Source organism: Aspergillus aculeatus (assembly GCF_001890905.1).
Source record: "Aspergillus aculeatus ATCC 16872 unplaced genomic scaffold ASPACscaffold_9, whole genome shotgun sequence".
NCBI lineage: Eukaryota > Fungi > Ascomycota > Eurotiomycetes > Eurotiales > Aspergillaceae > Aspergillus > Aspergillus aculeatus.
In genome coordinates, this window is record NW_017962984.1 from 313233 (window position 1) to 340064 (window position 26832).

The 26832-nt window shown below is 52.5% G+C and overlaps 14 protein-coding genes and 1 non-coding gene across 15 annotated transcripts in view; 7 read left to right on the forward strand and 8 right to left on the reverse strand.

Annotated features, from left to right (window-relative positions):
- Positions 1–661, forward strand: part of ASPACDRAFT_29849 (uncharacterized protein) — a gene marked incomplete at both ends in the record, with an annotated part of 2629 nt that extends 1968 nt beyond the window's left edge. The window contains 2 exons of the mRNA XM_020199668.1: positions 110–243; positions 301–661. Coding sequence (XP_020055499.1) covers positions 110–243; positions 301–661 — 495 coding nt within the window. The remainder of the gene's footprint in view (positions 1–109; positions 244–300) is intronic.
- A 102-nt stretch (positions 662–763) lies between these two features.
- ASPACDRAFT_79087 (uncharacterized protein) lies at positions 764–1655 on the reverse strand. The gene has a single exon (XM_020205317.1). The coding sequence runs from the start codon at positions 1613–1615 to the stop codon at positions 944–946; it is 672 nt and encodes a 223-aa protein (XP_020055500.1). The 5' UTR covers positions 1616–1655; the 3' UTR covers positions 764–943.
- A 1519-nt stretch (positions 1656–3174) lies between these two features.
- ASPACDRAFT_t173 lies at positions 3175–3246 on the forward strand. Its single transcript has one exon. It is a non-coding gene; the product is annotated as a tRNA-Glu (tRNA).
- A 1085-nt stretch (positions 3247–4331) lies between these two features.
- On the forward strand, positions 4332–5011 carry ASPACDRAFT_120298 (putative quinol monooxygenase). Its single transcript, XM_020196337.1, has 2 exons — positions 4332–4410; positions 4505–5011. The coding sequence occupies exons 1-2, from the start codon at positions 4389–4391 to the stop codon at positions 4798–4800; spliced, it is 318 nt and encodes a 105-aa protein (XP_020055501.1). The 5' UTR covers positions 4332–4388; the 3' UTR covers positions 4801–5011.
- Positions 5012–5587: 576 nt separating this feature from the next.
- Positions 5588–6994, reverse strand: ASPACDRAFT_60968 (uncharacterized protein; the record flags this gene model as incomplete). The annotated part of the gene is made up of 1 exon (XM_020203616.1): positions 5588–6994. One exon carries the CDS (start codon positions 6992–6994, stop codon positions 5588–5590), a length of 1407 nt encoding a protein of 468 aa, XP_020055502.1.
- A 554-nt stretch (positions 6995–7548) lies between these two features.
- Positions 7549–9216, reverse strand: ASPACDRAFT_29759 (putative MFS transporter; the record flags this gene model as incomplete). Its single annotated transcript, XM_020199660.1, has 4 exons — positions 7549–7899; positions 7970–8111; positions 8170–8670; positions 8798–9216. The coding sequence occupies 4 exons, from the start codon at positions 9214–9216 to the stop codon at positions 7549–7551; spliced, it is 1413 nt and encodes a 470-aa protein (XP_020055503.1).
- A 1672-nt stretch (positions 9217–10888) lies between these two features.
- Positions 10889–11335, forward strand: ASPACDRAFT_1856741 (uncharacterized protein; the record flags this gene model as incomplete). The annotated part of the gene is made up of 1 exon (XM_020197501.1): positions 10889–11335. The coding sequence occupies one exon, from the start codon at positions 10889–10891 to the stop codon at positions 11333–11335; it is 447 nt and encodes a 148-aa protein (XP_020055504.1).
- A 721-nt stretch (positions 11336–12056) lies between these two features.
- ASPACDRAFT_79090 (uncharacterized protein) lies at positions 12057–13047 on the reverse strand (the record flags this gene model as incomplete). The annotated part of the gene is made up of 2 exons (XM_020205318.1): positions 12753–13047; positions 12057–12700 (listed from the first exon to the last, which is right to left on the reverse strand). Coding segments are annotated over exons 1-2 (658 nt in total), but the record flags the coding sequence as incomplete, so codon positions are not given.
- Positions 13048–13728: 681 nt separating this feature from the next.
- Positions 13729–14754, forward strand: ASPACDRAFT_43828 (endonuclease/exonuclease/phosphatase family protein; the record flags this gene model as incomplete). The annotated part of the gene is made up of 1 exon (XM_020201325.1): positions 13729–14754. One exon carries the CDS (start codon positions 13729–13731, stop codon positions 14752–14754), a length of 1026 nt encoding a protein of 341 aa, XP_020055506.1.
- Positions 14755–15026: 272 nt separating this feature from the next.
- Positions 15027–16527, reverse strand: ASPACDRAFT_60972 (uncharacterized protein; the record flags this gene model as incomplete). Its single annotated transcript, XM_020203617.1, has 4 exons — positions 15027–15384; positions 15439–15784; positions 15836–16183; positions 16245–16527. The coding sequence occupies 4 exons, from the start codon at positions 16525–16527 to the stop codon at positions 15027–15029; spliced, it is 1335 nt and encodes a 444-aa protein (XP_020055507.1).
- A 690-nt stretch (positions 16528–17217) lies between these two features.
- On the reverse strand, positions 17218–17795 carry ASPACDRAFT_43830 (uncharacterized protein; the record flags this gene model as incomplete). The annotated part of the gene is made up of 3 exons (XM_020201326.1): positions 17218–17411; positions 17466–17668; positions 17716–17795. The coding sequence occupies 3 exons, from the start codon at positions 17793–17795 to the stop codon at positions 17218–17220; spliced, it is 477 nt and encodes a 158-aa protein (XP_020055508.1).
- A 490-nt stretch (positions 17796–18285) lies between these two features.
- Positions 18286–19047, reverse strand: ASPACDRAFT_79092 (DUF952 domain-containing protein). Its single transcript, XM_020205319.1, has 2 exons — positions 18708–19047; positions 18286–18621 (listed from the first exon to the last, which is right to left on the reverse strand). The coding sequence occupies exons 1-2, from the start codon at positions 18990–18992 to the stop codon at positions 18505–18507; spliced, it is 402 nt and encodes a 133-aa protein (XP_020055509.1). The 5' UTR covers positions 18993–19047; the 3' UTR covers positions 18286–18504.
- Positions 19048–20824: 1777 nt separating this feature from the next.
- On the forward strand, positions 20825–21569 carry ASPACDRAFT_43832 (carbohydrate-binding module family 50 protein; the record flags this gene model as incomplete). Its single annotated transcript, XM_020201327.1, has 2 exons — positions 20825–20885; positions 20950–21569. 2 exons carry the CDS (start codon positions 20825–20827, stop codon positions 21567–21569), a joined length of 681 nt encoding a protein of 226 aa, XP_020055510.1.
- A 540-nt stretch (positions 21570–22109) lies between these two features.
- On the reverse strand, positions 22110–25031 carry ASPACDRAFT_43833 (multicopper oxidase; the record flags this gene model as incomplete). The annotated part of the gene is made up of 4 exons (XM_020201328.1): positions 22110–22436; positions 22495–22979; positions 23062–23841; positions 24992–25031. The coding sequence occupies 4 exons, from the start codon at positions 25029–25031 to the stop codon at positions 22110–22112; spliced, it is 1632 nt and encodes a 543-aa protein (XP_020055511.1).
- Positions 25032–25304: 273 nt separating this feature from the next.
- On the forward strand, positions 25305–26744 carry ASPACDRAFT_30005 (uncharacterized protein; the record flags this gene model as incomplete). Its single annotated transcript, XM_020199696.1, has 1 exon — positions 25305–26744. One exon carries the CDS (start codon positions 25305–25307, stop codon positions 26742–26744), a length of 1440 nt encoding a protein of 479 aa, XP_020055512.1.
- Between the last annotated feature and the right edge of the window lie 88 nt (positions 26745–26832).

Sequence of the window (26832 nt, forward strand, 5' to 3'; positions counted from 1 at the left end):
TACCGGTACGTTACGGTACCCCGTACCCCCCCCCCCCCCTTCCCCATGGGCTTGAATTACTAAATAAAAGGTTGAGCGGGAGGTATGCTAACGAACAATGACTGAGAAGCCCGCGATCCTCGGCACAAACGCCAACGAAGAAGCCTCGCTGGTCGCGTGGGTGGGTCCGCAGGGGCCGAACCAGACGTATATCCATCATCAGACGCTGGAGACGGATCAGTGTCCGGCGAATTACTATAATGAGTGAGTTCCCCACATGAAGACTTTGTCTGGGCAGGGAACATCTGACAACTGCCGCAGACTACGCTACAACACCTCCTCGCTCACCTTCCGCTGGTACAATCTGGCGCACTTCCCGAACACCTCGCCTCGGCCGTGGGAGAAGGCGTACCACGCCTCCGAGCTGCCGCTGCTGTTCGGCACCTACCAGTGGTACGGGGGTGCGCCGACGGCGCTGCAGCGGGCGGTGTCGACGCGCTGGCAGGATCTGTACCTGGCGTTTATAAAGGACCCGGTCCACGCCCTCCCGAGCATGGGCTGGCCCGCGTATACCCCTGACGGGCAGGCGATGACCTTTGGCGCGAACGGGACGGTGTCGAGTCTGATGCCGGTGAGTGCGTTGGCGGTGGGATGTGCCGAGTTTCCGTTGCCGACGCAGTGAGGCTTCGTGTTGCACTGTGGGCTGCAATAGAGACCTACATTATTGTTTATTGTAAAGAGTTCTAGGATCATTGTCTAGAGTCACTCGAGACGAAGCCATACCGTCATCATTCGGTGATTCACAGATATACAGATATTCATTGCTCATCACACATCTAAACCACATGCAGCTATCTACACCTCCGCTCACCCCAGCCCTAATTGCCCTTCCCACTCCTTCACCCCACCTCCCCTCCCATGCCCACTCACCCCACTACTCACCCCAACTCCCCCAAACAGTCGTCTAAGAAACCCACTCATAGCTCAAGACCGGAATCTCAAACGGCGCCGCATCACACGTCGCATTGAAGAACGCATCATGCACGCAGTTCAGCTGGAAATCCACACTCCCATGGTAGGTGATCTTGCTCCCGTTGTTGCAGGTGAGCGCATGGCCGGAGCCGAGCTCGTAGTCCATATGGCCGACGGAGGTGTCCTCGTTGGACGTGCCGTAGAACGAGACGATGCGGCCCAGGCCGCGGTCGGCGTAGCCACAGTTGGACTCGCCGTGGGCGATGTCGTGGATGCGGTAGCCGATGTACGTGTCGCGGCACTCCAGGCCGTCGGCGAAGTCGATGGCCAGGGTCTGCGGGGGCCCGTACCCCCAGGGCTGGTAGTTGGGCATGCCCGTGTAGCAGACGGGGACCATGGTGCCGTTGCAGGTGGCCGGGTCCTGGTCGCACCAGGCGTTGCCGCACAGGCAGTCCTTGAAGGCGATGTCGGCCGGGTTGTGGATGCAGTCCAGCGACTTGGAGCCGTTGAACCAGTGGAAGTAGGTCACCTCCCAGGTCGGGATGGGGCAGCCCTCGGGCGGGGTGATGGAGGCCGGGGCCGGGTCGCGCGGTTGGATGGAGAGGGCGCTGGTAGTACTGGTGGCAGCGGTGAGGACGGTGAGGACGGTAGTTAGGGCGTTCATTTTGTCGGGTCTGAATGGCTGTTTGAGATGGGGATTCGATTTGGTGATGGTTGAGATTGATTGAAGACCAGCCCTGCCCTCTGCCTCCCCCTTTATATAGTCGATCCGATCCATGGATTGATGGTAGACAACCCCACCTCCGCAGGGGTCTCTTTTTTTTTTTTTTACCATTCTTCGAACCGACCCATCTTCAACCGTGGATACTACCATACTCCTTCTAGTACTATAATTATCCCCATAGTTGAGACAGCGCGAATAGGAATTCTGCAGCGGCAAGACACCTACCGTCTTGGCAGTATCGAAGCAGGGATCAGGGTGTGGTTTTGGCGACACTAGAGAACGAAAAACCCCCCCCGCTCTTCGGGTAAGACCCTGGCAGACTATTTTTTTCGCCACCGAGGAACGAAACTAGCGGCTTAGGGTACTCACAACTTGTCCAGACTTCTGATTGTGCAGTGCAGAATGCAGATGGAATACGAGCGATTATCGCTCCGTGCCTGGTTGCCGACCTGCGCTAGGGCGAATCCCGCGTCGGCTCGCAGCGGATCCGGCCTGCCTCTTTGGGCAACTGATGGGGTTCTTACTGCCTGTATCCGCATCCCTGCGGGCTGAGTGGCCTGCTCGGTGCAGCTGAAGGGACGAGACATGCAGACCCTAGACTTGTCAACCCATGTCCCTCCCGTATTCAATGCTGCGGGTGCAGCGTAGTGTGCCATTCGGGTTGGCCGGGGGGTGGCTGGATCAATCAGTTAACTACGTAGTGGGCAGTGGCGCATGGAACATCGCGAGTGAGGGACACCTAGGCTGACACGAGGCGAGGAGGAGTATGAGGGGGTTTTGAGACAAGGCTCGCTAGCTGACTCGTGTTCTGCACGGTGACGGATCGTTCCATGATCTTGTGTTTTTGTTCTTGGACCAAGGTTGAGGGGTTGTACGGCTAGTACGGTTAGAGTCTTGAGAAGATGTTCGAGGTACGTAGGTGAGTCTGCTCGGAATTACCTACTGCATCCGCCGAGGTCTTGGCTCCGGAAAGAAGCCCAGTCTTGAGTTGTGAAGGTCATCTGCGCCTAGGCACACATACCCAGCTCCAACGCCCCGGAGACTGGACTGCCGGCAGAGACGGAAAAACGATTAGGGCGAACGCCGGGCTAAACTGTACGCCAGACTTAGCCCTACTTCTCATCAAAGAACGTAGGCTATTGCAGAAGAACTCACTTCTATTCCAGTCTAACATCAAGGATTATCACCAGGGTACCCCAGACACGTAGAATTGGTGTTAGAGCGGTGTCTAAAGTTCCAACTAGTGCTAAGGACAACGCTCTATAACTTAGAGGCATAGGGATTACGCAGAGGTAAGATGCTCGAGAACAGGTGATCCAGGCCAGTTCTGCAGCTTCCTGCCCTCTGCTACCAAGAGTATTTAGCCTAATTGAACAGTTGTGACGTGACGGTGGTTCCGGGCGGGGGGGTGGTGGAGGACCTGGGCACTGTGTCGAGATTATGATAGCTACACAAGCTGTGCTACTTCATCATGAAAACAAAACCTTTCTTCCACTACCTCCGATGTAGTGTAACGGCTATCATACCTGTCTTTCACACAGGAGATCGGGGTTCGATTCCCCGCATCGGAGTAGCATCAAAGCATTTCTTTTTTGTAGGGTTTTTTCACTCTCAAATGCCTCCCCGAGGGGTTGCCTATACAACCCGGGTTGTTCCGCCATTGATATGGCGCTAGTCCCAGATAGGAAATAGCGTCATTGAGATAAAGGCACATCAAAGAAGGAAAATTGAGTGAGCTGCAGTCTGAATCTTTGTCGAGCAGGGTCTTGCCTACTGCAATTCGCCACAAATCTAGACTCTCCAGTTAGGGCTATTTTGCGGAGTACTTATCTGTTGTTCTGCCTCGTGGCTGTTATAGGCGGTCGGCTACTGCTGGCCCTCCCTCTCCTCTCCCTCTTTCTTCCAGGAGAACACACCAAGTACTGCCAGAGCCTGGGACATTTCTTACTGCTGTACCTATGGCTGTTTAAGTTCCCATTTCTGTTGTAATTATCACCGGTTAGCAACAGCAGACCTAAGTAGCGTCTTACACATGATATATCGCCGCACCCCGACCAAGGATCGCAATAAACACGGAGACAACGCTGATGTTGGAAGCTGATTCTACAGCATGCGCCCATCACCCAACGACTCGTAGGTAACTTGGAGTATGACGCACGACTCCAGCTCGCCCGCCAATGGGGTCGCCGGCATCGGTGGCCCCCCGAAGAAACCCCGAAACAGAGTTCGGATCCACCTGATCGGGATGCCCTACCCTCAAGATTCGGGGTGCGACCTTCGGCTTCGCGAACGCTCTATGAAAATACACAAGCCTACAGCCAGCTGAATCGGCATAGATCGTCATGCACAACCCCAATACTGTTTTCTATCTCAGCCTGTACCTGTAGCGACTGGTGAACAAACTTACCTGACCACAATCACGCGGGGAACAACCGCCCGCTTTACCGGGCCAAAGTATGGAGTAACTTTCCAAGCTGGAATGCCTTTTCCCCTCCGTTGCCCCACCGAGGGGCACTGAGGGTGAGACTGTGAGGGGTGGGGGTTCAGGAGCTCAGTCAACCGGGGTTGATTCTCCAACCTACAGTACAAAAACAATCCGACCACCCTGCTTGTTCCCCGGAGCTTCTTCACTGCCCAACTCTCTCCTCCAACCTCACTACTCACCTCTTCCGCAACCTCTCAAAAACCAAAAACCCCCACACAATCCGCCAAAATGGTCTACACCATCGTTGTCCGTACGTGAAACCTCCGACTCTGCATCCTTACCCCTCCCCCCCAAAAAAAACATATCGAATCCACAGAACTAACTTTACCTCCCGGGAACAATAGACATGCGCGCCAAGCCCGACGAGGAGAGCATCAACAAGCTGCACGCCAAGCTCCTCGAGGCCTCGGCCGTCTACTCCAAGGACAAGGAGACCCTCTCCTGGTTCGTGATGCAGAGCGTCCACGACAAGCAGGACTTCTGCATCGTCGAGCGCTACCTCAACGAGGGCTCCCAGAAGTACCACCTCGAGAACCCCTACTGGAAGACCTTCGACCCCTACGTCATCCCCTTGCTCGAGAAGGAGATGGATCTCCGTCGGTTCGAAGAGCTGGTGCCCGGCGAGGAGCAGAAGCAGTAGACTTGGGGAATCAAAAATGGGTTTCTGCGTGGTGAATCCCACTGTCTTGTACATATGACGCAGTTTTGAGGAATTTATTGCGCCGGTCCCTCTGGAGGGATTCTCGGGTGCGGAGATATGATGTTTCTACTGAGTTTGTGCAATAGTCGCGTTGCTGGGGGGCATTTTGGATACACGTAGTTGATTGCATGGATCTAAATCACTAGACTACAAGTTGGAATAATTTGTTTGAACTTAGTTTAAGCATATTTCTTTGGTAACTGTTTGGAATTAATGACTCAACTGTGATTTGCGATGAGGGTCGCACACAAAGCTGTACCGATAGCATCCCCGCGGGGCTGCAGTGTCGGGTAACTTACCGCCTGCCTGAAATGCACGAACTTGCGACCGACCTCGGGCAGCTTGTACTGTAGAACTACGGTAACGGTGAGGTGAAGGGCCCGAATGGGAAAAATGTATATAGCGCGGCGGCGGCAGACGCTCAATGTATCGATCGACTTTCTCTGAGCACAGAGCAGCTGAAAAGCATAAGCAGTTGTTCCAAGATGGACGAGACAGCTGGGATTAGGTCTCGTCGTGTCGAAGAGACTATTGTCAATTCCCCCCCCTTCATGTTCCCCCATGATCTCGGTATATATACCGAGCATGCCCCTATCTGATTATTGCACCCGACATGGTTGTACGACCTCAGAATACGAGTCCTTCAGCTACAATCTAGCCAGATTATCACAGTAACACGGGAGAAAATACCGTAGCTCAACCCAGAAGCCCTAGTAATGTCAACCTCTCACCCCCGCAGTTCGGGAAGTAAATGCCTCTGCAGGACCTGATCGGTAACCATCCACACCTGGGGCATATGATGCGTATCGAATGTCGCGCCTGTGTAGTAGGTCCGGCGGTAGCCCTGCAAAGCACTCAGCTGCCGATAGAACCCCGCCGCGACCGCCGCTCCCGAGACCGTCAGCGTATAAGGCGAGTGATTGCGCACCACCAGGATCTCCGGATCCGACGCGTTGCCGCCACCGCCGTTGCCCAGTCTGCGCCGCACACTGTCCACCCCGGCACGGATGCAGTTCCCCACCTCCGCCTCCGACAGACCCCGCGATGTACTCCCCACCGTGACCCTGACGATCTTAGACACCTCCGTCGGTCGAAAGGCCAACACCGCCGGGAGCCGCGGGCGATGGAAGGGGTGGTCCTTCCCGTGGTTCTCCAGGAAGGTGTAGTCCGGAAACCCGTCCACCCGTACCAGCGCCGTGTATAACCATGGGTCCTTGAACTGGCGGAACAGGGCTCGTTCCCTTTCATCCAGGCCCAGCACCTCGAGGCGGTCGGGTAAGGGAGGCGCGGCGAAGAGGAGGGTCTTTGCACGGATGCGCCGACGGCGTGTGGTTGGTGTGATCGGCCTTCGTGTCTCGTCCACCGTACTAGCCACATCCACCACCACGCGGTCAGCAGCAGCAGCAGCAGCAGCAGCAGCAGAGTCCCGAGCATCCACCCTCACCACGCTGCTGTTGAACAACAACGTTTGACTCTGTCGCAACTCCTGCTCCATCGCCCGGTAGATCTCGCTCGCATCGTGGCTCTTCGGCCGCACCCACCCCAGCTGAAGTCGGCCGGCCAGGTAGTCCGTCCCCACGTACTTCATCACATACAGCGTCGGGTAGTCCGGCCACTCGCCGAGACCACTGAGCCATGAGCTGAAGGTGTCGAGGAGCCCGCCTAGATGGTATTTGTCCATCACCTGTTTGAACGGCGCGACTAGATCGTCCGGCACGGGATCGGGGAGGTCTTCGAACCCGGTGGCGAGGTAAGGGTGCTGGGCGAGGAGGGTACTGTAGCGGTCGAGCGCAGCGGTGGTCTCGTTGGCGGGGAGCGGAGTGATGGGCTCCCCCCTGGCGAAGTCGAACATGTCAATCGCATAGTCGATTTTCTCCTTGACTAGGGGGACGTGGTAGTGGGCGAAGGTGTCGCGGATCACGGGCAGGTTCTGGAGCCAGGTGACCCCGTAGTCGATGGGCTGGTTGTTGGTGAGGATTGGGTCGCGGTAGGTGACGGTGTGGCCCCCCAGGTGAGGGCCGCGCTCTACGATGGCGACGGTGTGGTTCAGCTGGTGCAGGCGGTAGGCGGCGTAGGCACCTGCTGCGCCGCCGCCGATAATACAGGTGTCGACGAGGAGGTCGCTGAGGGACATTGGTGGTGGTCCGCAAGGGTGGAAGGCTTGGACTTACGTATGAACAGAGGGTATAACGGCCCGGTCAGGAACGAGATGTTGTGTTCAACAAAGGTAGACTATACACAGGTTATATAAGGTCGCTACAAATAGCGGGTAAGCAAGCGTCTAGAGAACAAGGTTGCGAGCGATGGAACCATGGTCGAGCAGAGATGAAGCCATCCCATCGGACAATAAACATGGTCTCAAGCACAGGGAACCCTGGGAGAGGGAACACTATCAGCAATGTCATCGCCCCCGCGGAGTGATGGCATTAATATCTAATTCCCGATACGAGTGACACAAGGTGCTGATGAATCGCGACACATTGGTGACACATATTCTCCGGGTAGGGGGACCAAAATATCATCGCAGACATTGGTTGGGATCTGGCTTGGCAGATGATTGAAGCTCAGGGAGACATCCTCGCTCTCACCAAAAGTATACCGCACCTGTGCGCCCCAATGAAAAGAGAAAAAAAAAAAAAACCTCAATTCTAAACAATGCTTTTGGGTAGTTCTTTGACCCATCCCCGCCTACCTCCGCGCACTCCGCCCACCAAAGCAAACCAACATGCCGATATCATAGCATGCCTTTAGAACACCAGCCACAGTGAACGAGGCACCAAACAGCCCTCTACTAGCCAACACACCGGTGATCAGCGGGCCCATACTCTGCGCACTGGTCTTGACTACATTGACCGCGCCCATGATGGCGGTGCGCTTGTCCGACGGCAAGGCGCTGGCCAGGAAGGCCGACCGCGGGGCCACGTCCATGTTCTGTGTGCACGATCGTAGGATCAGGAACATCAGCGCCAGGGGAAGGGCGGAGGGAAATGGGATCATGGCGAGACAGATGGCGGAGGGGAGGTGGGTGAAGACCATTGTCTGCGGAGGGAGTCAATCTCAGCAACATTCGAAGCGGAGAAATTCAGGATATAAAAGGGCCAAAACCGACCTTGACGTTACCAATACGCTTTGCAATGGAAGAGGCGACGATCATTGACGCGGCGGAAATGATTGACGTGGTGAAGAAAATCGACCCCAGCTCGCTCTCGGGGAGCGAGAACTTGCGTTTGAAGAAGTATGTCATCCAGGAACTGCAGCCAGCTTAGCATGTATCCGGAAGGCAGAAAGCGTGAAGAGGAGAGAACGTACAGCGATGCAAGCCCTGAAGCAAACGAGTCTAATCCGAAGAGCAGGAACAGCTTCAGCACCAGGCTCAGGAGGTCACGATCAAACGCAGCGAAGAGTGAGGGCTTATCCTTCTTTGGCGGCGGCTGCTGTTGTTGCTGAGACTCTTCGCGTGGACGATCACCCAGCAGCGCCTCAGTCTCGCCAGATTCCTGCGCCTCCTCCGCTACACGGTCCTCCTCCTGGCTCGCCTCAACCTTTCGACTCAAGCAGAGGGTCAGAACCAACTTCACAACCCCGACCGCAGCATACCCAAAGAACATGACCCGGCAGGCGGTGATGAAATCACACCCTTTCGTGACTTGCAGGAACTTGATAGCCCACCCGCACGACATCATGCCCAGGGCCGTCCCCGCCGACCCGAGGAGAGAATACCAAGCAAAGATGTCGCTCAGATGCTCGTGGGGGGTCAGATGCGCAAGCGTGGACTCCTCCACCGCCCGGAAGGGGCCGATCTCGTTGCCGCTGGAAGCTGGATTAGCGTGATCCTCCTCATACGAGATACGGTCGATATAGGTAGCAGGGAAGAAAGGAAAAAGTATATATATATATAAACCGCAGAAGCAAAAGAGAAAGATACGAAGCGACATACCTCGGACTGATAACTCCCAACACCGCAGCAGCCAGTAACCCCCAGAATCCAGCCCCGAGGCCAAAAACAACCCCGCTCCCCGCCATCAAGGCCGACCCCAACGACAAGACCGCCCGCCGCCCCATCGCATCCGCAAACAACGTCAACAGGAAACTAATCACCACATCCCCGACTAAGGTCAAGGTCATAAATAATCCGATGCGTTCCTCCGAGATGGCCAGCGCGGAGAGATACGACACGAGGATCAGGGTGGAGGCCCCGTAGGCGAACAGCCGCACGAACCGCTGGGCGCAGAGGAGCTTCACGTCGCGCGGGGACCGCCAGACGGTGACGAGCCCCATTTCGTCCAAAACACGGGCTAGCACGGCTTTTCCATTGTGTGGCGGATGGTGCTGGTGAGCCTCTTCCGATCGAGACATGATTGGACTTCTGCCTTTCTCGGGAATGAGATGTGGTTGAGATTAAAGATGAATTGTGAGCATGATGCTCCTTTATTCAGGCGTGGCATGCACTCGGCGATAAGACGAGAAAAAGTCGTTGCCTTGCATAAATCCGAGGTTTGGGCTGGATTAGGTATGTCCGTCTCGGGGTCGGGGTCGGCCTCGGTCTTGAGCTCGGGGTCGGGTCACGTGGGGGGAATCAAGGCCGAAACCGAAATGTTACACCATGCAGTGTGTCGGCCTCACAGTCGGCTTTTCCGAGCAGAAGTTCAACCTTTGCTGTTGCAAGGGTGAGGGAAAACACCTCCAAGATACTGTGAAGCAGAAAGAAGGGTTATACAAGCATTGGGAAGCAGATTGCGTGGCTCTGGAATAAAACTGCATTCAATGCGATGACGATCACAGTAAAGACATTCTATTATCTCAGGCATCTTTTGAGCTATTAATTCTCCACAAGACCAGCACCAATGACTGCGAGTCAACCATAGAGTTAAGTAACAGGGTATCCGTTGAACCACGGTAAAATAGAGATTTGGTGTACAGCGGTCGAAAAGCAATCAAAAACCGATGCGATTCGAAGTTCACTGAGCTCGCGGGATAGCAGGATATTCTTCCTGTTGTCCTGGACTGTGAATGCGATAGTGCTCGTCACGTGCCCCGGAACAGTCTAAATCAGCAGGTTGCCTAAGTGAGTCTCTCGGTTTGCCTTCCTCAATCGAACCTGATCTATAAGTGGCAGGAAACCTCCCTCAATGCCTTCAGACCCTGGTCGCCAAACGGGCGCTTGTATCCGGCGGAAGGCTGAGAGGGGTGGACCCTGAAGGACCCGCTTCTAAAGCCTCACAGCCTCTCCCACTCTTTCGGCCCCCAAGCTAAATATTCCTGCAGGGCAAGGGAAGCTTGTTACCCACTATGGGTATGGAGAGATTGGCGAAGCTAAGTCATTAACGGTGATTTTCTCGGGTAAATGAGACCTTCATATGGAGACAATAGAGGGAATTAATTTAGGGCTGTCTGGAGCCAGTAACAGGGGCTAAGTTGGAGGCGGAAGGGTTCCGAAGAGCAGGAGGTTCGATTTTGACCACATCAGGTAGACTTCTCGCTGACTGCATACTTCTTCACCAGAGGCTCAATAACTCAGAGTCGGAGACTCGATTAGTGTTAGTGATTGCCAGAGCTCTTCAACGGTCTGCCTGCGGGAGACCGTCGGCGAATGCAGTCCGGACTGTTACTCAGTAATTTGATGCATGACCCACTCGCAGCGCATCCAGCCTGAGCTGCAGGAACGAGAAAGTGGGGATCGCCCCCATGCTCTATGCCTATACGCCGTTTGAAGAGCCAAACTCCAAGAAGGACCCTGACTCTACTCATGAAGAAGCATGGGTGCAGTAGACACCATCTCGCGTCTCCATATCAGGATTCAGGAATATGAGACATCTCCACGCCGAAGCAGAACGTCTCCTACTCAATAAGGAAGGTCGACCATTGTATGTCTCTCTCATGAGAGAATCTAGCAAGTATAAAGAGCGGACGAATCCCTACTCAAGTCAATCATCTCATCATCCAGCTTCCTCTCCCACCTCAACCCCAGCTAAACCAAGCCAATCCCACCTTCTAAACACCTCACACCCAAAGAATTCAGTTTTCCACGATGCACTTCCTCACCACAGCCACCACCCTCCTCGCGGCCCTGGCCACGACCGCCACCGCCATCACCACCCTCAAGCCCGACGGCAAGCGCTGCATCGCCGGCTACGCCAACGAGGACGCCTCGATGTACATGGGCCCGACGCTTGGCACCCAGAACTACCACTCGCACACGGGCTTCGTCACCGACCCCAACGGCAAGATCATCTCCGAGATGTCGCAGCGCTTCAACTCCTGGCAGACCTTCACTTCCGTGTTGCCCTACACCGTCGACATGTACTGCGGCCAGGACACCAGCAAGACCCTCACCCGCTGCACCTCGGTCGAGGTGCGCTACGCCGGCCAGGACATTCAGTCCAAGGCCGACAGCACCAACTGCGTCTGCGGCAAGGATGATACCGTCTTCGATGCTAAGGGGTACTGTGCTTGTTACTTCGATTGTCCTCTTTAAAGGGAATTTGGTTGGATCGGGTGTTGGAATGTGCTGTGGTTTTTGCTCGGGTTTGTGTTGTGTATCTATCTATATGTGGGCACAGGTGGCCTTAATTACTTTGGATAATGTGCTTTCGGGGAAGTGTTGGATAGGTCTGTCGACATAAATACGTTTGATATCTTGCTGCTGTGGTTACGTGGTAGCTTGACGAAGGGAAACTACTAGCTTGTGCTTCAGCCAAAGGTTAAATTGATGGCCTGGGGTCTCTATTACTTGATTTGCCCCACTCAATCCGATTGCGGATCTGTTCTAGAATTTCGGAGACCTTATATAGTGATATCGTTCGGGCTATAACAACTTATCGTAGGGATTTGGAGTGGGGAGCTCCGGAACAATGATTGATATTAAATGTTCTTAGATCTCCTGGAAATAAAATGCATAAGGAAAAGGCTTCCGGCTCAGTAGTCCAGAACAGGGCAGTTGGTCTCTACGATCAGCTCCGTGGTGTAGACGGTAGTTGTGACCGTCACGACGTCCTCAAATACACTGGAAGGCGATGCGACAGCACTGGGGCTGGGGGTTGCAGAACGAGTGATTAAACCTGATCCTGGCACTGAAAGAATAGTAGACGAGGATGGTGCGACAGCAGGACTCGAGTGAATGAATGTGGACGCAGGTGCGGCGGGGGAAGTCGTCGGTGGATTGGAAGAGGCAGACAATTGAGGCGTCTGGGATGTAGAGACGATTTGGCTCGATGCAACGATAGGGGTGGATGCGGCAGGAATCGACACGATAGATGATGGCGACACTATGGAGGATGATGCCTGCGAAGAAGCGGGCGGCTGGGGCGAAGAGATCGCGCTTGCGATGACGCTGGAGGATACTGCCGCAATCACACTAGCGCTGGAAGTCAGGGCCTGCGAGGGAGTTACAACAGGCGTCGACGTGGGTGTCACGGTGGGGGTGGAAAGAAGCGTGATGGTGGAGGTATAGGGTACATCCGTGCAGATCTCGATTTCTTTGTTGGGATTGGAGAATTGCGTGTTGTCGACGTAGATGGTCGGCTGAGCTGCAATGCCGCGAATTCCGGAGCTGCAGATTACCTGGATATACATATCCAGGCTGCTGCCCGTGGGCACGTAGGTAGTGGATAGAGTCTGCCAGTCGGTCTCGGTAGTGCCGTATTGAATATATCCATTGACCGTCGTCGTGATTCGGCTTGTTGCGGTAATGCCGTCGATGGCAAAGTAGAAATTGCAAGTTCCTGCCCTTGTCGCGGATTGGATCTTGTAGTCGAATGACAACGAGTATGTATCGCCGGCGACCAGATCGGTCAAGGTCTGGTATAGTACGGCGTATGAGGATGAACTGGGAACCATTGCTCTGTTCATTCATGCGTTAGTAGTTGCCCATTGCCGAGAGAGGCTTTACCTACGCGACATAGCCTCCGTCGCCAGAGGCATCGGCGACAACCGACGCAGTGCCGTATCCATCGTACACAGCCCAGGGAGTAAGGACTCCGGAGTCGAATGAAGGATTTGACAAGGCGTTATCAGTCCATGTGCATGACTGGGTAGTCCCCGTTACCACCTTGGTCTCAGCCGCAGCAAGGAATGGCTGCACCAAAAGCACTGCAGCGGAAATAGTAGAGAAGGACCGCATGGCTGATCAAATCACAGAGAGAGTACGAAAAGAGTGACTGCCTGTGAAGGCCAACAATGTCACCAAACACTGGGGAATGAGGGAATGGACTGGACAGAGAAAGTCAATTGAAGGCTAGTGAGTGGATCTCCATCGATTATAAAGGAATTTTTGCTCAAGGGTCTGGCTCCGTCTAAAAGAGCAAATACGTAGAAGCCGAAGCTCCACTGAGGCTGAAAGGAGGCATTATCTCGATGAGTTCAGACACGTTGGTTCGTCGGGTCTTTCGAGAATACGGCGAGTCCGCTTTAAAAAGCGGTTAGTTTAAGCGAGCAAATCTTTGCCCCTGAACGTGAAGAATGAGGTTGTGGGATCAGAAGGTACATCCTATTGGTCACAGAACTTGGTAATCAAGCCTTGGAGAGAAAGTAGATAGTTACCAGTAAAGAAGACTATTGCAAATGGAGAAGTGATGAGCTGAAGCAGTTGAAGAGTCGATGGTTGGTCGCTACAATGAGATTTGGGTCGGAAGCACGGAATGTTTCTCAGGCAGCAAGGCCACAAGCCCCCGGACCCCAAGGCACCAAGGCACTAAGGCAAGCATAAGTCGGAACAACAGCGGGCCGGCTGCACGGCTTCTCGATTGGGCTAGCCTGCCTGCCTGAGACTCCTCCATCTCTCCTTCTTCCCCTCCACATCTTGCTGCAGCATCTACACCAGTACAGTACACAGTACATACCTATACTATCAGCCACCACAGTCGTCTCTCTATGGATCTCAACACGCGCACTCAGACAAATACACTATCCTGGACTCGTGAGGCACCGCTTCCCCATCGAGAGGACCTGCATCCCAGATTTCAATCTTGGTATCAGTTCGACCCTGCCCAAAAGTGGATCCCCACCCAAACGGATGCCGATTCAAGTGACCATGCAGAGCCAACCCTTGGGGGCGACGCATCAAATCTTGTGTTACTGACATGGAACATTGATGCGGGCTCTTCTCAAGCCCAGGAACGCGCCACCGATATTATCACGTATCTCACCCGGTTAGACCCCCCCGTAGACATTGTTTTTCTTCAAGAGGTCTCGAGGCCGGCCCTGCAGCAGATTCTGGAAGACGAGCGCATTCGTGGGTCCTGGCTTTCAAGCGATTGTGATGATCTCTCGTGGAATGATCGACCCTTTATGACAGTGACTCTACTGTCCAGAGCACGCTTCGCAACACCTTCTAATCCGGAGACCCACAACCTTGTTGCCGGCCCAATATGGAGGGTCCGGTTCCCAAGTTATTTCGGTCGAGATGCGCTCTGCTGTGACATCTTTGTGCCTTCACCCCCAGAGGATGAAGCATCTTCTGCGACACGAATTCGGCTGGTGAATGTCCATCTGGATTCTTTGCCGATCAAGCCTTCCCACCGGCCTCGACAAATATCTATGGTTGCCTCTCTTCTGCGCACCGCGGGACGTGGGCTTGTGGCCGGTGATTTCAATCCCGTTCTTGACGAAGACGACGAGCTTCTTGAATTCAATGGCTTGACTGATGTCTGGGCATCTTTGCGGTCCAAGGAGCCTGGTTACACATGGGGAGTTGACGGGCAACAACCGTACCCGCCTAACCGGCTTGATCGAGTGGGGACCCTGGGGTTAAAGGCGTCTACAATCCAGGTTCTAGAACCAAGACGATTTGGCGACTGGGATACGCCCAGCTTCCAACAGACCAAGCCTGCCGAAGAAGCACCCTTCTGGAGCGATCATCATGGCCTACTTTGTTCATTCGGCTTGGCCGAAGATTGAATTATGATGCTCTCATTCGTTCCGGCGGGAAGTCTCCCTTCCTGGGCTGTGTCTGTCAAACCCCTCTACAGACGTAAGAAGCTGAAGTCCTAGAGAGCCTGGGATAATTTATATACAAGCATGACTATTTCCGTCGGGTCTGCAAACACATGCATTCTCACTATGGAAATAGCCTCCATTGTAGCCCGCTCACTTATCACATTAAGTCTCCCGCGACATGCAACTATGGGTTCAATGGCAAGCCAAGCGCACCCAAAGCACCTGCGAATAAATCAGCATCCTGGCCCTTCCCAATCAAGGAGGCTATACTTACGATGAAGTGCCATGTCATCACCAAAGATTCCGTTCTTGACTTCCGGGCCGCAGAAGATATCTCCTGTCTTTTCATCAAGAGCTGCGCCGGAGCCTCCAAGTATCAAGCTCAACCCCTTGTTGGGGCCCCGCATCTCGGCCGGAACTGGCTGCAAGCCGTGACCCTGTTCGGCAGATACCATCATACGGGCAATGTTCATGGCTGCTGTACGTCCCATGCGGATGGCTGTTTTGGCGAGTCGAATTCCGGGTGTTGCGATCACATCACCAACTGCAAAGTGGGTCTGGCAGTTGGGAATGTTCGCAGCGAATTGCGTTCTATAGTGCCCAGGTCAATGCCAAAACGTCGAGCAGCACAATGTTATTACCTACGATGGAAGAACGTTGACGAATCCTTTTTCGTCGAGGGCCTCTCGAGGCAAGAACTCGGTAACCGGCGCAGCTGACGACGTTGCCCAAATCACTTCATCGGCAGTGAGCTGTTTGCCATCCTCAAGCTTGATCGTTTTCACATTGCCAGGCCCTTCCGTGACACCCAGCACGCGATTCTTGAGCATTACGTTCACTCCACCGAGCTGAGCGACCTGCAGAACCTGATCTTGGAATTCTGATGGGACCGGCTCGGACGAGAGCAGTGCCGAACGCGAGTGCACCAAGGTCACTTGCTTCGTGGGGTAACGGTGTTTGATCTCAGCTGCCATCTCAATTCCAACGGCACCTGGATTCATCAGTCATAGCCCTGTCAATTTCCTACTAGGAGTCAACTCACCTCCACCGATAACCACCACGGAATCGCATGTCCGCAGTCGGTCAATATATCTCCCTGCCTGCATCGCATACTCCGACTTGGTTGTAGCAACCGGCACAGTCGGCCAAGGCCTTCGCAACCCCGTGCCTACCACCAAGAAATCATAATCTAGCGTATGCTGCTGCTGCTGCCCATTCGACTCTGACGAGAGATAGAGGAGTCTTTTCGTCTCCAGGTCCGCTCGCACCGCTGTGCCCTTCAGAATCGACACCGACGGTCTTTTCAGCTCCGCGATTTGATCCCAGGTCCGCCACGGGTGCTCGATGTAGCTTTTTGTTGTGTGTGCCATGGGGGTACCGACTGCGTGATCTGTGAGACTCGGCTGTCAGGGCTTCTGCTACATTTCTTGACTGTGTAGAGAGGGACATACAAAACCCGTCCCTTGGATCGAGGATGGTAATTTTGGGCATGCGTTGCGGGGCTTGAGGCGCCATCATCTGTCTTCGGCCATTGTCCCCGAGCCTTCCTCCCCGGCCACCTTCACTGCCGCCGCCGCGACCTCCTCTTCCTCCCTTGCCGCCTTTCCCGAAGGAAGTTATCGTGCCATCACAGATGCGAAGTAGGTTCAAGGCCGTCGAGAGACCCGCGTATGCGCCACCCAGGATTACCACATGCTGCTCGCGCAGCGTAGATGACAGCGTCACGACTACCATTGTTGAAGCACCTTGACCAGGATGTACGAGGGTAGTGGTTCTTTGAGGTTATGTCTGTTTCTGGTGCAGCTTGTTTGCCGTGTGCGCTTGAGTATGCATGAACCCAAGTCTTGACATCGGTCGCATGCACTGAGACGGACTTATGATTTTAATACCACCAGTACGGATTTTCTTGGTTGTACGGCCATACTCGTATTTTCTATACCACTCGGCGAATTCAGTTCGGAGTTACCTAGTCTGGACAAGCGCTAGCCCCGAGGCGTCTTCCGCGTCGCAACTACAGATGCTAGGGTTTACGGCATTAGCACTGGGATTGGTACTCCAGTGAGACTTCGCGCTCTTGAAGAACCTCAATCCGTGGATGGACTTATACCCAGAATGTCAGTTTGTCTCAAAACGCTGAGATACATACTTAACAAGTGTGCACGCCACAGTCTTGTTCCGCCTCGGACATCCTCTAACACAGACGCGAGTACTCCCCAACTCAGGCGTCACTTCTCTGAGAAGCATACGAAACATGGCGGTGAATCCTATCAAGCGAACTTAATCCTTCTGAAAAAACAAAGTATCGTCCAGAGATCCATCTTCAGTGAGCATCAGGTTGTGTCCAGCATCATCCTTAAGCATTTCCCAACAGCATTAGCAAGCGAACATGCTTACCGAGTGATACTTCTCGGATACCTGCTAGACTCAAACAGCAAGCTCCCTCCCCACCATCAGGTCATACGTGGGAATAACACCCATATTGAAATCCCCCTTCCCATCAAACCGATGCTGGTCCTTCTTCCGCTGACAATACTCCATCGCCGCATCGCGAACACTCTCCCAGTCGAGGATCCGTGTGCCCAGTGCTCGCGAATCGGCATTCAGCGCATCCAGGGCTTCTTGGATCCAAGTCACTCAGTTCCATCTTGGGGCATTCAGGCGGATGGCGGTACCGCGAAGAAGCTCGACTGCACGGTCTTTATCCATGATCTTCGCAATCGCGATGCGCACAAGTACCATCTGCGGCGAGACCTCGCTTTCTTCGAAGATGAACTCGGATTTGCCTTCCACGGTGAGTCGCTCTTTGGCATGATAGCGGGCTCCTAGGTTCGGTTCGGTGGGACCTTTGAATCCGATGTGTAAGGCCCAATGATAACTATTCAAGTCAGCTGCCTTGCTTGTGTGAAGGGTTTGTGGTCGTACGTGTCTTCCTTCCCAGGCATGGTGGCCTTGCTTCCGCGGACGTAGAGGGCAACGTACAGGCGATCTTTGTTGTATGGCATCATAGGTGTATGTTACTCTTGCTTGATTGGCCCCTGTACAAACTGGCGCAGGTATATTAAAGCACACTCGATGGCTTGTGAGACACCACCTTGCCAGCAGGTTGTACCAATAGATCTTAGTATATGACGTTTCTTGTTCAGCAAACTCGTTTCTAAAAGATCGCATATTTTCTCGAGAAGATTCGTGTAACATCCGACCGCTTTAGTAAGGTTCCTACCGAATAAGTAATCTCTATTTAGCTTAAATATAAAATATAGAAAGTCCGTGGGCGCTTGCTGCATGATTCGGAACCATGCCGTGCCCTACATGCACATGCACATGCAGATTTACGCGCGCGGCTTCATCAACGCACTCCCCTGTCCTACATAGGCACCAAGTCTGGATTTCTTTTCTTTTCTTTTTTTTCTTTGGGGGGTTAAATCAATTGCTATTTTCCGTGCTCCAAGCGTGCGTCCCGCAAATGGTTGCAACAACAAAGTATTATAGCAAGTGCCAATCCCATGAGACCGGACGAAGTGAAAACATTATGCATTAACAAGACCTCTGGAAAAGTACTGGACAATCCTGTCTCTCTCTCACTTTCCCGCTGTAAATTACCTACATCGAAGACCCCTGGTCCCTACACCCCGCCCCTTTCAACCGTGCAGATCACGATAATTACATCCCATCCGCCTGTTGCCGACACCCAGAGAACAATCAACCAAGAAATCAATACAACAACCAAGGCTTCGCCTGCGTCAGCGCCTTATCCCAGCCATCCTCATTCGTCCAGATCGATATACTCTCGACCTCATCCTTGCCCAGCTTGAGGCCGTTATACAGATGCTTGTCCCATGTTAGCCAATCGTCATTCCCCTTCCTCATCCCCCACTCATTACATAGAGGGTACAACGAAAGCAGAGAGCACGTACAGGAAACAACCCCTCCGTCGGCCGGGGCCCGCACACCGTCCCCTCGGGATTCTCCCACTTGATGTCGTGCTCGACCTGATCGTAGCGGATGCGCAGGACATACACGAGGGGTTCGTCCTTGAAGAAGAGCTTGAGGGTGTTGGGGACCTGGAAGGCGGTGGAGAGGTGGATGAAGCCGGATTGGTTGTCGAGCTCGCTGACGGGGAGCCGGTCCGGGAGGGGTTCGCGCACCGGCGCCGTCGAGGGGACGAGCTTGTAGATAAAGAAGGGAGGTGCGTCGGCCATTTTTTCTTTTTGCTCGCTTGGAACCTCTGGTCTGCAGTGCAGTTTCTGAGGGGTATGGATTTAGTGCAACTGCAGAAGGAATGAATGGAGCGGGAGTTTGATTGATGGTGGGGAAGGAGGAGAGACCGGACGAACTCCGTCATATCCCGTATCCGTATCCGGCAGGCTTATCCGGTGTTTGTTCGGTTTGGCTTGGAGTACGTCACGTGAAAGGTGGAGGAGCTAGTCCTATCACGGATGATGAGAAGGGCACTTGCTGTTCTGGGATTAGCAGAGGATCAGTGTCTCCGCTTGTGCAATCCATGAAGTATGATATCGATCCCAAAACTCCCTTAGGAACACAATTTCGAGACTTTCATCATAGGACCTTGTCTCAATCTTTGAACTCTACTCCACTTATCTATTTCTTGTGTAGGCCTACTCTCAACATATGTATCTAATAAGATAGGAAATGAGAGCTGATTCTCGTACCCCTGCAGGAGTCAGATATATCCCGGAAAGCCTAGCCTTAGTTTCATAAGGTAGATGAGCAGCAACCATTGATGCCTTCGCTTTTGAAGTTCAACGCGTGTATAGTACTTTCGGAGTTGAATTTTCATCTCTTACTTTCCTACCGGTCTTCTTTGGCAGCTACGGATTTTTAGGTTGTTAATCCTAGAGAAAAAGCTCGCCTGATTGAGGACAAATATTCTGTAGGATAGATCCAGTTCGGCTTATTTTATACTAGAAAAACCAAACTTTAGCTAGAGGGCCCGCGTGATGCCAAATATGTGAAGAGTGGACGGAGCTCTGAGCCATTGTTAAAGCAAATATTAGAACACTGTAAAATGAGTATATTGATCAATCAAACCGAACTTCTGTATTCTCAGCAAAATAATCGCTTTTCATTTAATCATAGCGGCCGTATAAACTGCTGAGCTTAGGATACACACTTCTCTACCTCTCGAGCCATACACCCAGAGGGTTGCTCTAACTAGCATTGTCTTGTGGCTAGTGTCAATCCGTGCATGTTGACTACACTACAGTACGTTCCCCTCTTCAATGCTTATGAAGGCATCATTAATCGCCGAAGCAAGGGCCCAGGGGTGGTCAGTGGCCGGTGGTTGATGGTCCCATCTTCGTAGATAGTTCAGACCACCCGGCTATAATAGCTCCGCACACACCTCCACGCATTCCCCACATTCTCTATCTTGTTGTAGTCACACAATCCGAGAGGCTGCGGGTAGATAGGCCTGACTGTAGATTGGCACCATCAGCTACAGCAATATGGCAGGTTGAGTCAAGGCTTAGCCCTGTTGGGTGGGATAAAGTGCGCGGGGAGGCAACATTTTGAAAATACCTCTGGCTTTTATTGGAGATAGCTTTAGTGACCTCGGTGATGTTCCATTTTGGTAGGCTCGCCCGGAGGAATGGCTTTCATTATCTCTTCCATTCCGTCAAGGAGCAAATGGTAGAACCTAAATTCAAACGTCAATGCCGGATGTGGGCAGTGGGAGTGTGGGGGTAAAGTGGGATGAGCGGGGTATGGTAACATTGAGCTTGTACAAAACAGATAGCGCTTCGCTACTAAGTTTTGGTGGCCAAGAACGCCACAATTAGTTGAGTTCTGGTGAATGGTGTACTCTATACTACTACTGCTAATCAACTAATTCGATAGCCTAATGTAGATATCAAGTCCGAGATACTTGTCCGACTGTCATCGAAGATCGTATAAATACGTCCAAGGAACAGCCAACAATGAAGTTAAGTAGACAACCAGCACAAAAGTTTTCTTACACATCAAAGAAACCCCCGAAATAGCAGACATCATGTGTCTAATTATGAGAAGCCTAATGAATCTGGCGCCTATGCTTTTAGCCCAAGCCTCTGCCCTAACTTCTATGAACTATGACGGTGCGGTTTTTCATTATTGATGTCTCTTTCTAAAATGACATCCCCGGCTGATTAGGCAACCCAGTCATTCCGAGCTCCGGAACTGTCTTGAACCTCGCTGTCACTGCTAGCAATATCACCTATAACGTCACTGCCAACGACACGATCCACACAATTGCCGACGAATACGGTGTTGGTGCCTGTGACCTGGCACGACTCAATGTGCTCGCCGACCCGAACTTCCTCTATGTGAACGAGACTTTGCGCATTCCGGCCCGTGCCACATTCCCAGACGACTACTCTTGTTTCAGTACGAACAACACCAACGCGATATCAGACTGTATCTACGGCGGTCCTCACGTGTACACTATTCTTCCGGGAGACACCATCCAAAAGATTGCCAACGAACGCTTCAATATCACTACTGAGTCCATTCTCAGCTTTAGCGCTCAAACAGGGTACATTGCGGCCCTGAACCCCGGGATTTATGACGTGCTCCAGACCGGAGAGACGGTGAAGATCCCCACTTGCGCCAACACAGCTTGTACCATGACGGATTTCACCTTCACCTATGGTACCCTCCAGGACTTTGCGACGGCGTACAATGTGACTGTCGGTCAGATCATGTCTCTGAATTTGGGTTATAATCATACCGATTATATCGCGCCCCTCGGTGTTCTATATGACTGCTCGATTCTCGAGTAATTGTTGTCTAGATTTCGAATCAAACTAGCTAGACTTGAGTCAGTTCCAATGACAACGACCGTTATTGTTTTATCACTTCCTTTATGCAGACCAGGCGAGCTGAGAGATCCTGCCTCTGGGATTATCCCATCGAAGATGCATACCACTTACCGTAGGCCAAGACATGCTTGTAGGGTCCTAGGTAATTGAATTTCCTCGACAAAGAGAATCAAAGCTCTGGCAAGAAATATGCAGTGAGTTACTAGTGTGAGCACATATATATACAGCCCTTGGAGTCAGAACATGCACCGTGGATTGAGAGTGTATCGTCCAGCGATAGAAAAAAGAATCCACATTCTACCAGGATGCCACGCTGACATTAACACTATCTCCATCCTTAGGCAGAATTGGGTCAAGTCCAGCATTGAAGGGAGATAAAACATTTACATCATACATGTGCAAAGACGGTCAAGCGGTGTGTCCGATTTCTGCCACTGGCATGGATTGGCTTTGCTCATGGCAACGAACGCACTCCTAGCCTAGATTGGGAACCCTCCTCGGTTAGATACCCGAGTCGTCTTCAACAATATCCTTCTGAGCTGCATATTTCTCCCAAGCGGCACAGTTCTTCTCGAGAGATTCGCCGTCAATCATAGGCTTCAACTGATCAATGCTCTCCACAAACTGCATAGCGAAACCTTCAGACTGGTGCCATCCGATATGGCAGTGCAAAAGCCAAGCGCCGGGGTTGTCGGTCTTGAATGCGATAACCAGGTATCCGAGAGCGGGAAGGATAGCGGTATCACGACGGGGTGGGTTGACGGTGTTCAAGGTGGTATTCGACGTGTAGCTTCCTGTGTCCTGGGCGAGAATGAAGAAGTCATGACCCTTGGGTCATTGCTGTTAGTCCAAGTACCGATTGAGAAAGGCAGGGGAGAACACGAACGTGGAGATGGATGGGATGAGGGACATTGATGGTCATTTCGATGTCGATAACCACCCATTTTCCATTGCCTTCAACCTGAACGACATGGGAGGCATTGGTCCAAGAAGTGGTTCCATTCTCTATCTGTAGCAGAGTAGGGTTGTCCCACTCAGCCATGAAGGTTGTCGGGCCCATATACCACTTATATAGGCCGGCGGTGTTCTTGATAACCTGGACCTCGTTGTGGCTACTGAAACCCACTCCTGCGGCATCAATGGCAACCACTGGAACAAGATTGGACATGGACTCATCCTCACAACTATCGGTGTAATCGAATGCAGTTGTGGTTGGAGTTTCAAGCTTGCTATCCTGCGTTTCATAGTGGAAAATACCTCGAATATCGTAGTTGGAGATTTCAGCGCAAGATTCTTGAGGAATCGAGCGCATCCAGAAGTTAGAGCCCTGCTTTTCTTTGTTTGCGTGGACAATAACATCGTATCGTTGTCCTTGGAATGCGAATTAGCTTTGAGTGAACCCTTGCTCTGTTTCATATGGCATGCTGGGATTTTATTCGGGGTTTAAACCTACCAACTCCAATTAGGAGCGAAGTCGTGTTAAAGGGCTCAATGGGAACAAAGTCGGTAGAAATGACAGTGAGAGTGTGGTCATCGATCATGAACCGGAAAGGATTGCTCATTCCCCCATTAAGCAGACGAAGGCGGTAGCTTTGACCGGACGTCACGTTCATGTTGAAGCGAGAGCCAGTGGTCTGGTTATTCTCTGTGACCCAGATGTTGGTGGCGTTTATCAGTCCGGTTGCTAAGGTTGGCTCTCCATCGGTCTCTGCGGTGGAGTATAGAGCGTCGGAGGTGCGATGGGACCAGTCACTGAGATAAAGAATACCAGCATCCACATCATAATTTGCACTCGCAGGGCCATTGATGACGATTCCACCATAGATACCCTCCCATGCCTGCAAAGCAAAGTGAGAGTGGTAGTAGGTAGTGCCGTATTGAGTGGCCCGCCATTCATAGGTGATAGAACCACCGGGAGGCACAGGGCACTGTGTGATGGAATTGGTGCCATCCTGGGGATTGGTATGGTTCTGACGAATACCGTGCCAGTGTATACTGGTACCGTTGTTCTCCAGTCCATTGTAAACATGGATACGAACCCAGTCTCCCCAGTTAGCGTGCAGGGTAGGTCCCGGCGATGTGCCGTTAACGGTCAACACATTGCGAGGGACGCCATCAGGAGCAGCCGTGGTGTTGCCAAGAACCAACCAGTACTCTCGGAGAATGCCGGTGTCCGGGGCCTCCGTGTAGTAGTCACTTTGAATATTGAAGTCACACCATTGGTCACGGGTCGCTGGCGTGTTTCCAGCACAGGCGGTTGAGGAAGCTGAGGCACAGAGGCATCGTCCACTGAAGGTGCTTGCAGCAAGCAGTAGAGCTGCTGAAATTGAAGACCAACGCATTGCCGGTCTAATCGAAAGGAAAGACAAGAGACAGAAAGATGGAGAAAAAATGAATATGAATAGAATTAGTGGGAAAGAGAAAGAATGGATGGACTAATAGATGTCCGGATATAACAATCAAGAATGTTTTAACCCGGACATGGATTGTTTAGACACGGATGAGGTTGCTATATACTCATTCAGGGCACTGGGTTCGAGTTCACAAGAACGTGCGGCGCGCCATAAGAGGAAACCGTGCTATCTGAGTATAATTGAGGCCGGTTCAGCCCAAGTTCAAGTCTTAACCTTGAAGGCTGATGTCCATGACAACTTGAGAAACTAGAACGGGATGTACACCCCGTCTACGCAGAAGTGCCTACGCGGCCATGTCTTACGCTGGCAACCCACCTGAGCGCTTTGTGGGTTGGCAAACGTCGTTACTATGGGATCGGAGATATGAAGTACCGCACTGGAGATTCTATTCAAAGTGCCTTCACCCCACTTGTATGGTAGATCATTTCTATCTGGGGTTGAGATGAGGCTAGACCAGATTAGGGGGGACCTTGCGAGCTGCATATAATTGGTGATATTTGAAAGAGCATGAAACGAGGGGACTAAGTCAGCAGACAAATACACAGAACCTTTGGGGGGTTTCCAAGGTTGGAACACCGGTGGACCAGTACTGTATACAATAACCAACAGTACGTGCACCTAAAAGATTCGGCCCCGGCCTTCATCTCCAAACAGAGTCCCGAGGCTACCTGGTGTGGGCGATGGTCGACCCTTTTCTTGCCCATAATAAGCTGGGAATACCAGACTAGAGTAGGATTCACCTTGTACGTAATCCGACGACAGTGATGTTTTGATTAGATCGAGTGGGGTGTATCAAGCCTGAATCAATGCAGATCGGTATTCGCGGGAGTATGCATCCGTAGATTGATTATTTACGCATGCCAGGTATTTAATCACCGCCGTCAAAACCATTCCCACCTAATGAGTAATATTAGGACGAACAGTTAGCTTTCAGGGCGCGTCGGATAGTTTGTCCGTCTGTGTGCATACCTTGAGCTCCTGCACTTTCGGCTCGGAATTGATGTGGCATAGTGTTCATCTGGACAAAATGCCTCGACTTCTGTGGGAGTTGTCTTACCTTGTGGTCACAATTCAAGCTGCCACTCTTCAGAGTGTATGTACTGTTGAGTATGTGACTGCAAGCCTACCGGGCAATGGTACATTACTCGGTATCAATATCGATGAGTCGTCTGTGACAGCCGCAATGCTTACCACGTCAATTGATGATGCTGACTACCCGGTCTGCGATGTCAACTTTGCATACACCCACGATGGACTGGATCGAACCAACGTCAATTATTGGATGCCAGCTCCCGCCGATTTCAAGAACCGCTACGTATCGACTGGCGGCGAAGGATGGAACATTACCGAGAAAAATTCCTCTCTCCCTAGTGGAATCGACATGGGTGCGGTGGCCGGTACCACGGACGGTGGATTTGGTGGCTTTGATGTTAGCTCCTGGGAAGTCTGGTTGAATGGCGACGGCGAGGTCAACTGGGACACTGTCTACATGTTTGGGTACCAGGCCATCGATGAGCTTAGTCGGATCGGCAAGGAATTCACCAAGTCCTTCTACAACATGTCAGACACCAAGCTCTGGTCTTACTACGATGGTTGCTCGGAGGGAGGCCGCGAGGGCTGGAGCCAGGTCCAGATCGGAGCTGATCTTGACGGTGCCGTCATCGGAGCCCCAGGCATGCACTTCTCCTTTCAGCAGATTCAGCATCTGTGGTCTCAATTTGTCGAGTACCAGCTCAATTACTACCCGCCATATTGTGAGTTGGAGAAGATTGTCACTCTCACCACAGATGCCTGTGATCATCTGGACGGCCGGGTAGATGGAGTGGTCGCTCGCACGGACTTGTGCAAGCTGCATTTCAACTTGAATTCGACCATCGGTGAAGCCTATAGCTGTGGCTCATCGGCCGAGATCCCCAATTTCATGCCTTATATCCCAGCTCAAAATGGAACCGTGACTGCAGAGGGTGTGGCTGTCGCTCGGGAGATCCTCAATGGTGCACATGACAACCTTGGCCGACGCATTTACATGTCCTACCAACCTACAGCTTCTTTTCAGGATGCTGTCACTTCCTATAACGAGACCACTGGAGAGTATGGTGCATACTTCGTTGAGCAGTCCGCCCAGTGGATTGAGATTGGGCTGAATCTGTTGACCAACGTTTCAGCTCTTTCTAGCTTTGAAGGCGTGACAAGGGATACCTTCCGTGACTGGATTGCCACTGGCTTCCAGAGATACTACGATTCCCTCGAGACCACCTGGCCTGACCTTTCAGTTTGGCACAACGCCGGGGGCAAAGTTCTTCACTACCACGGCGAGTCAGACCCCCAGGTTCCAACCGCTGGCTCAGTTTGTTACTATGAGTCGGTCCGAAGCATCATGTACCCCGATCTCTCCTACAACCAGAGTGTTGCCGAACTGAATGATTGGTACCGTCTGTTTCTCATTCCTGGCGGCGCTCACTGCGGCTCAAATAGCCTTCAACCCAACGCTCCGTGGCCGGAGACTACCTTGGCCACCCTGATTGACTGGGTTGAGAAGGGAATCGAGCCGAAGACACTTAATGGGACTGTTCAGTCTACTGGTGCTCAGCAGCAAATCTGTGGTTGGCCCCTCCGTCCATACTGGACCAGCAACGGTACTCAGTTCCAATGCGTCTATGACCAGGACTCCCTTGATACCTGGAAGTACGACCTCGATGCGTTCAAGATGCCGATCTTTTGATCTGCAAACCACAAGACCACTCCTTTGTTCAAGCCGTATGGCAGAATGTACACACACTTTTCTGTCTGTATCCTAGATTCAAAACTTT

Bases quoted from the DNA above. Each gene is read 5' to 3' on its own strand.
- ASPACDRAFT_79092 (XM_020205319.1), bottom strand. From the start codon at position 18,992: ATGGCCGACGCACCTCCCTTCTTTATCTACAAGCTCGTCCCCTCGACG. The intron at 18,622-18,707 runs GTACGTGCTCTC...ACATGGGACAAG, and splicing joins CGACGGAGGGGTTGTTTCCT to CATCTGTATAACGGCCTCAA.
- ASPACDRAFT_79087 (XM_020205317.1), bottom strand. From the start codon at position 1,615: ATGAACGCCCTAACTACCGTCCTCACCGTCCTCACCGCTGCCACCAGT.
- ASPACDRAFT_120298 (XM_020196337.1), top strand. From the start codon at position 4,389: ATGGTCTACACCATCGTTGTCC. The intron at 4,411-4,504 runs GTACGTGAAACC...CGGGAACAATAG, and splicing joins GGTCTACACCATCGTTGTCC to ACATGCGCGCCAAGCCCGAC.